The sequence below is a fragment of the Mesitornis unicolor genome, unplaced genomic scaffold, assembly GCF_000695765.1.
Source record: "Mesitornis unicolor isolate BGI_N332 unplaced genomic scaffold, ASM69576v1 scaffold25296, whole genome shotgun sequence".
Taxonomy (NCBI): domain Eukaryota; kingdom Metazoa; phylum Chordata; class Aves; order Mesitornithiformes; family Mesitornithidae; genus Mesitornis; species Mesitornis unicolor.
In genome coordinates, this window is record NW_010193387.1 from 9,189 (window position 1) to 17,929 (window position 8,741).

The window sequence follows — 8,741 nt, forward strand, 5'->3', positions numbered from 1 at the left end:
CCCAGTTCTGTCTCTCATCCTTCCAACGTGCTGGGCTGGCCCCATTGGACATGGATTATCTGCCCCGACCAGTTTCCCTCCTGGGGAAGCCAAGCACCTCCTTATTTTAGTGTGAGTTTTTATTTGGCCATTTCTGAATCCATTCATACTTTCCCCTGCCCGTATTTTTAATTTCCGAAGGTCTGCTGCTGGTAATTACTTGTGCTACAGAGAGACTCCTTCGACTTTAGTGGTATCCACGAGTGTAATTTAACCTCTCTTCTAGCACATTAGTGCCATTAAATAAAACTCGTGCTGGTGCCAAACCATTTGGCATCCTCTTAGCCCTGTTATTCCCAGCTCAATTTGGTGTCATTTGACTTTAACTCATGTTTAAAATCCCTCACCTCTTTTTCTGTCCATGTGTCTGAATTTCTCCCAGAGCCAATTTTGATTATTTTTAAGAGACTTTTGGTGCTCAGAACCCTTGTCTTACGTCCATTAAGTTTATCTTGACTGCACCTCCATTTCCCATGTTACTTTCTCTGTCTTCAGAAAGAGCCAAGCCCGTCATTGAGGTTTCTTGTTTCTGAACTCTGCTCCTGTCCGTGGTCTATCACCTTTTGCATATCATGTTCAGCCCCTGCATTTCAGGGTAGATTTTTCACTGGGAAAAGGGAATAATCCCATTTTCAGCAGGTCCTGTTGTGTCCACCCACGATTACCTGAGCACAGCTGAAAACTTGTTCCGAAATATCCGGGGCAGTAATTTTTCTGTGTTTTATTATAACTTTTTTGTCTCTTGTTACTACTTCACAGAATCACAGAATCGCAGAACGTTAGGGATTGGAAGGGACTAGATGATCTTTTGAGGTCCCTTCCAATCCCTAACGTTCTGTGATTCTGTGATTCTGTGACCTCAGAAGCTCATCCAGTCCAATCCCCCTGCCGGAGCAGGAACACCCAGATGAGGTTACACAGGAAGGCGTCCAGGCGGGTTTTGAATGTCTGCAGAGAAGGAGACTCCACAACCTCTCTGGGCAGCCTGGGCCAGGGCTCTGTCACCCTCACTGAGAAGAAGTTTCTTCTCAAATTGAAGTGGAACCTCCTGTGTTCCAGTTTGTGTCCGTTACCCCTTGTCCTATCATTGTTTGTCACCGAGAAGAGCCTGGCTCCATCCTCGTGACTTCTTTTATTCTGTGCTGGTTTGGAGCTGTGTATGCAGCAAATAATTTGCCGTGGTCAACGTTTGTTTCAATAGACGGTTCGTTTGCATCTCTGCAGTCTTTTGTTACCTTCCCAGTTGTCCTTGGCTTTGAGGGGAAAAAAATTAATTATTATCTATGTTAATTAGCAAAAATCCTTTCCAGCTCTAATAGGAGCCTATCATCAAGATAGGCTGATTTGCAGGCATTTGGGCAGTCCAATGATTCCCTTATCTGCCCTTCACCAGCGATTATTTTTGCAAGGTCTTTTTTTCCCCCCCTGCACGAGGTGCTCAGACTTATCCAAGTGTTCTGTGGCTGCTTGGTCTCACTGGGTGTTAATATTCTGGCAGCTCCAGACAGAGGTGGTCCTGTGCTGGGCACTGTGCTAATGGGGCACAAGAGACCAGCAAGGACTTTGCATAAATACTGAGGCAGCGATGAAGGACAGACACAGACGGATAAAGCTGCTTGTCCAGGGCCCCTCTGGTGTCCCTGCTGTGGTGAGGGCTGGCCATGATCCTTTTGGTCCACTCTTAGAAGGAGACGCTAAAGAAAGGTTATTAAATCTGTAAAATTGTCTTGAACAAAAAAAAAATCATGAAAGTTTAATCGCTGATATGGCAAACTATTAAAGATTCATAATTGCAATAAAACTGTGTAATCGGATTTGGATTTTCATTGTTTCGGTGCTGCAGTGAGCCTGGTGCTCCTTATGCTAGCAGCAAAATCCACTCCAGTGGATTAGAGAGACCTGAGATGATGCTCATGAATGTGTGTTTCTTTTGGCAGTTCAGACACTTGCATAATTTCCCTCTCTGTTATGTTGGAGGTCAGCAGTTTTCTGATGGTTGGTTTAAAGCTGACAGAGCTCGAGGGGAACCTGAGGTATTGGGGGAGTCTGATGGTGGGGAATGTGGTCTTCTGTGTCATTTGCCTTCCCTTGGGCAAGTGCTGCCCGTTCCCTGGTCTCTGTGGATCAGCTCAGATGGAGCTGGCTGCCTCTGGCTCTTTCCACACCAGGTTCACAGAGATGCCGTGGGCTCCAGGTGCTCTTTTCTTTCAAACCAGGGAAGTTTCACATCCCCACCACATGATTTTGACCACCGGTCTCTGCTCCGCAGTCTGCTGGGGTGGGTGTGAATATCCCCCCCGACACAGCTCTGCTCTGTGCTATCTCCCCTCCAGCCAGCCAGTGCAAAGGGTCACCATCCCCTGGTCATGACCTGCCACATGTGAGCCATGTATCCCTCGTCCTTCCACTGGGAAAGCCAGCAGAGGGGAAGCCCATAGGACTGGGTTTATCTCTTAACCTCCATCCCCTCTTTTGCCTTACTAGCTGTGCAGCTGCCCCTGTAACAGTGCAGACAGCAAGCAGAGGGCATCGGCTGACTCATGTGAGGACAAAACCGAGGGGCCCTGGCAGTGGTGTTGGTGGGGACTGGGCTCTCCTGTGCTACCACAGCCCTTGCTGTCCACCAGCCCCTCTGCGTGTCACAGAGGAAGGAGCCGTCCCCAGGAGAATGAGGCAACTCTGGCCGAGGTCACTGGACAGAGCTGAACGCAGATACAACTCTGCTGTATCTGAGCTGCATCTGGTGCTTTTGCTCCAGGTCCTTTTCTCCTATCAGTGCTTCTCAGAGCGTCCTTCCAGCCTCCATGACCATTCTCTGTCCTTTCATCAGGAGAAAGGGTAAACAGGAGCCCTTCTCTGGCTTCTCATTATTGCCGGCATTATTTCGTGTAGCTCCATCGAGCTCCCCACACATTATCTCTTCTCTAAATTTAACAGGCCTAATCTTTTCGATCTGTCCTTTCACAGACACCTTCATCTGCCACTAATTACTTGTTACCCTTCTCTAGAGCTTTTCCCTCTGCGTCTCCTTGCTGGACAGGCAGAGATGTAACCAGGGAATGCACTCACAGCAAGGTCACACGTTCACTTGGATATTGCTATTACGCTAGCTTGATATGTTTCTTACTACAGTTTCCCATCACCTGGTTTTGTTGCAGGCTTACTTGGCCATTCTCAAATCATAGTGCACCCTGAGCAAAGGAGTCCATGAGCTGTTGGTTATAATCCTTTACCTGTGTCTGCTCTGCTCATTCAAGAGGTGTCAGTCACGTCTCTGCAGTTGCAAAGTCCTGACTGGTTCTTCAAAGCACCTTTACCGGTCCCTTCTGGCACCTCCAGTCCGAATTAACCTGAATAATTCAGTGTTGCTGGTACATCTTGACTCTCTCCTGGGCTCACTCTTGCACCGCTGCTGCAGGCATCTTAGGATTTTCTTCCCCACCATCTGGATATTCAATAACCCTCAAGTCCTCTAGTTCCTTTGCATCTCTCTATTGCTTCTCAGCAGCATCCTGTGCCATCTCTCTCTCTGCATCTATTTTTGCAAGGCCAGAGGAGCACAGAGGTCTCCGTGTATTGACCCCCCATGGCTCTGCAGTGCCCAGGAAGGGCAGCTGCTGGGCCTCCTTGGCGCATGGAGACTCTTCCTCTGTAATCCCTTAAATAACCGGGGTAATACCTATTTGCACAAGTGCCTTGCAGTGGATCTGGGGGGGGGTTTTCTGCCCTCCCCTGGAAAGCAGGCTGGAGCGAGTGAGTGCTCCTGGAGCTTTGTGTTGCTCTGAGGCCATGCCACCTCTCTGCTGTCACGGTGGCCTCCCACCAGCCTAGGGGAGTCCTAGGGCTTCCTGCCACCCCACAGCAGCTGCCTGACCCTGAAGCTATGTGAGGGGATGGATGAGAGAGCTGGGCCAGCTGAAAGCCAACCCTGCAAGAAGCAGCCGTGAGTTTCAGTCAGATCCAGTGACCGAGCCAGGTCACTGCTGTGGGGCAAGTGAAGTGGTGGGGTGCTTGTAGGGGCTCAGCTGGATGGGAAAAGCCAGACCTCCTTGTTGGAAATAGCATTGTGTTGATCAGCTAACGCTTCAACAGTCTTCACCTGCATAAAGGGAAGTCTCTGGTGCTCTGCAGCCTCCCTGTGCAGATCATGGGCACAAGAGTTTCTCCAGGCTTGGTTTTGCAGTGAGGCTGGCACAGCTGCTGCCCAGCACTGCTTGGGAGAGCAGGCCCAGGGCCCCTGTAAAAGGCACCTGGAATTTTCTTTAAGGCTTATTTCAAAACAAAACAAAATGTAATAATAATTAAACTGCTGCAGCCTCCCCTTGAGAGCTGCTGGGAGGAGAGTAACTCAAGGTAATGGTGTTTTTCTTTGCTATTGAGCCAACTTTGCTCTTCAGCAGTCTGTCCAGGAGATGCCCTGCTGCCACAGGAATATAAAAACCCTGGCAGAAGTGGGATGCTGAGATTACAGCACTGCAGAGTATAAGAAGGGCTCATCAGGCTGGACCTCTGCCTTGATGATAGCTCTCAGGCTAAAACACTGTCTGAAAGGGTCAGTTGTGCCGCTGTTGAGACTTGGCTTATGCTCCTGGTTGTGCCCTGCACCCTGGGCTGCGCTGGGACAGTCTCCAGCCATTGGGTAACTGTCCCTGAATGTGGCTGTGGCAGGGTCAGACCCTGCTCACCCCAGCGAGACTCTGGGGTCTGGGATTTGCACCAGTTTCAGCCACCTGTGGTGGGTCAGTGGCTCTTGAGATAAGCTCAGAGCCAGGGACCTGCTGCACCGGTCACCTCTGACAGAGCCTTGCTGAGTTGTGTTCACTTTACAGAATCACAGAATATCAGGAGTTGGAAGGGACCTGGAAAGCTCCCCCAGTGCAACCCCTGCCAGAGCAGGATCACCAGAGCAGTCACACAGGAACACGGCCAGGGCTTTGGGTGTCTCCACACAAGGAGACTCCACAACCTCTCTGGGCAGCCTGGGCCATGCTCCATAACCCTCACACTGACAGTTTGTCCTCATGTTCAGCTTGAACCTCCTGTGCTCCAGCTTGGGACCATTGCCCCTTGTCCTGGCATTGGCCATCCCAGAGCAGAGCCTGGCTCCTTCCTCCTGACACTGCCCTTTCCCAATGGATCCCCAGGAATGAGGGCACCCCTCAGTCTCCTCTGCTCCAAGCTCAAGAGCCCCAGCTCCCTCAGCTGCTCCTCAGCAGGAGATGCTCCACTCCCTCCAGCATCTTTGTGGCCCTGCTGGACTCTTTCAAGCAGTTCCTGTCCTTCTGGAGCTGAGGGGCCAGAACTGGACACAAGATTGCAGCTGTGGTGTGAGCAGGGCAGAGCAGAGGGGCAGGAGAACCTCTCTTGACCTCACTTCTCCCACCCAGGGACTCTCCACCAGCTCACTCTTCTCTCTACTTGATTTCTCCTAAAGATCATCTCATAGGTGTCTGTCACACCACAGACCTCAAGACAGCCAGGGCTGTGATCAGAGGTCTCTTCTGGCTCAAGCAGCAGAACTTCTTTCCATTTTCTCTTCCCTGTTGTGCTCTCTCTGCTGAGGACACCCTCATGGGGATGCCTGAAGAAGCCAGATCCCGTTAGCCTTGAAGCCTCAATAGTTGTTAGATTGCCCATCTGGATGCCACAGGGAAGCGGAAATGGAGTGGGAGTGTGTGAGCGAGTGTGCAGGTTGCCCATATGTGTGTGTGTCAGTCCTGCTGCCGCAGCCCCCGGCCTTCTTCATCTCGGCTGGTAGCACTGTGCCTGCAGAGCAGCTGATGCAAGCCCTGGTCCTGTGCTCTTGTCACCTTCAGCACGGCTTCTCACTGGAGAAAATGATTTGAAGAATCTGCAGAATTAATCTCAGTCCTCTGAGGCTTCCTTGACCCAGTGGCAGAAAGAGCTGGACTGAGCAGAAAGGATCATGTTAATTCTCCGTGTTGTGTTTTTTGCCTTAGAAATTCTGCCCGTTTTTCTCCTCTTCTCCTCCAAGATGGAGGTGAGGTATTTAAAGGAGTGTCTCATTTTGCTTGCATTGCAGCAGAAAGAAAAGAAAGACTGTTTTGGCAGAGCTAACAGAAGCCTATGGTTAAGCAAAGATATGAAAGAGCAGTTTCAAATAGGTGGCTTATCAGAAACAGGGTAAACTGTGATATGGGAGGAGAAGTGGCACTGAATGCCCTAGAGACAAAGAGAAAGGGGTCCTGGGATGAGGGGTGAAATCCAGATGAGGGCTGTGTCTTGAACATGGCCAGGCTGCCAGGGAAGCTCCTGATTATGGTAAGACCCCGGTCACGAAATAAAAGCTCTCGGGAGCAGCTGGGGAGGAAATGGGAGGAAGGGAGAGAATGAAATCCAGCTGTCCCAGATCCCACAGTGTACAGAGAGCTGGAGTCTGTGGTGAGACGCTCATTGAACCCTCCCTGCTGCACACAGAGATCCAGAGGTTCAGGGCTTCCACAGATGGTTCCTGGCCTCCCAGATCAGCAGGAGGGATTGGGACTGGAAGCTTTGATATTCTCTGGGGTCCGCTTCAAACCAAGCAGGTATGCACATACAGTTAATGAAGGGGACTGGGCAGATTGGTCTGACTTGGGATCCTAAAGATTCTTCTCCAGGCTTCATAGCCTGGTCCTTTACTGGCTGTTGGCTTGAGAATGCAGCCACCAGCACTTGGCCCCTCTCCCTCATCTTTCCTGATGCCTCTAATTACTATGGTCTTAGTTTGGTGGTGGGGTAGACTGTGTAGCTCCTCCATGGTGGGAGAAGTAGGCATATTCCTAACAGGAAAGCCCCAGGACCTGCCAGGCTTACCCTATCCTGACTCCGTAGGTAGGAGACCAGATCCTGGAGGTGAACGGCAGGAGCTTCCTCAGCATCCCCCACGACGAGGCCGTGAAGCTGCTCAAGTCTTCCCGCCACCTCATCATGACGGTGAAGGACATCGGGAGGCTGCCCCATGCCCGCACCACCGTAGACGAGACCAGGTGGATAGCAAGCTCCCAGATCGGAGAGACCCTCGTCAACTCGGCAGGGTATGTGCTTGGTACCCCCCGTGCAGGCTTGCAGAATGGATGTGCAGTGGTGACACGTGAAGTGGTGGCAGCCTGGAGCACTGTGATGTGCATGGCCACCCTGTCAATGGGAGCACCCCCAGTGCTCGACGATGTGGTCCCAGTATCCAGTGATGGCTCAGCATGCTGCTGCCCCTTCCCTCTTCTCTCAGGCCAGAAGCTTTTGGCTTACAGGCATGGAGAGGAGGGTACATAACAGATCTCACGTCAGGGTCGGGGTGTTGAGTGTTGGGCACATGGTGCTCTGTGTTAACTGATCTTCTCCCTCCTCGCAGGGCAGTTGGTGACCATGCTGCAGAGGCGATGGCCAGGGTAAGAGATATCAGGCTTTCCTTGTGAGAAAATCACTGTTATTGTCTCTTATTTTCCATGGGAGGGAGGGGTTTGTGCTCCTGATTATAAAAGGGATGGTAGTTTTATGAGGACCGGTGGGTTTTAACTGGCTCTAACCTTTCCTCTCCTCACCTCACGTTGTCAGCTGTGTTTCTACAAACAGTGACATTATGGGTACCCCCATCCTGTGCCACTGGTGGGTCAGTTCTGTAGCACAACTGGTGCCTCCTGGGCTGGGAATGGTCACATTCATGGGCAAGGGGCAATGATCACACACAGGCAAGGACCATGGGGACCCCAAACACCCTGCAGAGGTGACCATGACACCTTCCATGCTGTGGCTGTCTCTGGACCCTGACAGCTCCTGGGAGCTTGCCCACCAGTCGGTGGCAGGGCTGCAGCGGTGACTTGCCCAGTGCTGTGACTGCAGCTCTGTGCCATCTTCTCAAATGCCTCTTTACAAAGCGTATTTCTTTTAAATGGAAATGAAGCCACAAAGTTTCACAGGTGGCTCTCGCTGATAATGGCTTTGCGGTGTTTGCTGGCAAAACATGCTCCCCAGCCTCAGCTCCTCTCAGTGTCTCTGGGATAGTCAGGGTCTCATCTGGCTCCATATTCCTGCACTGACTGTGCCAATGCTGCTGTGGAGGGGAACAGCAAGGACCTCCTGTTAGAAATCCCTCTCAAAGGAAAAAGCCTTTTATCTGCAGCCAGATGTGTCTCTCCCTGGGACTCCTTTGGTCACCAGTGGGTCTTTCTTCCCTAGGCTCTGCTTCAGCCTCACAGTGGGGGCAAATGTGCCTTTTGCACAAGATGGGAAGCTTGGCTCTCTCTTGGCCCCAGTTCTGCCAGGAAGGAGCACAGCCTTGCTGATAAAGCAGTAGCTGCTGCAGGAGCAGCATCCACGCTTGCTGAGCAGAGCTGGGAAGCAGTTTTGTTTATTCAACTGGTGCTGCGTAAACTCATGGCTCTGGAGTTAACCAGACAAGTGGTGACACTGAGTGAGCGACCGTGCCAGTGAATCCCTGGGGATAACTGCCTCTGGTCATTCTCGCTGCCCCCTTCCAGTCTCTCTTTCCAGCTTTGCCACAGGTAGTTGGTGAGAGCAATGGTCTGCGGGCAGCATGGGCTGGTGGGCAAAGCCCAGGGCAAGGGGACAGTTCTTGATCGCCTGCCTCCTGTCTTCCTCTGCAGCCTGTGTTTTACCGGGGCCTGGCCGGCTCCCAGGTGACACTGAGCACCATGGTGAACCAGACCCGAGTCATGCTGGAGGAACAGGCACGGCACCTGCTG

The 8,741-nt window shown here is 51.7% G+C and overlaps 1 protein-coding gene across 1 annotated transcript in view; it reads left to right on the forward strand.

Annotated features, from left to right (window-relative positions):
* The window catches only part of LOC104542959 (whirlin-like), a gene marked incomplete at both ends in the record, with an annotated part of 21,338 nt that overhangs the window by 4,393 nt on the left and 8,204 nt on the right, over positions 1 to 8,741 (forward strand). The window contains 3 exon segments of the mRNA XM_010187439.1: positions 6,874 to 7,076; positions 7,391 to 7,427; positions 8,643 to 8,741. Of these exon segments, the coding sequence (XP_010185741.1) occupies positions 6,874 to 7,076; positions 7,391 to 7,427; positions 8,643 to 8,741 (339 nt within the window).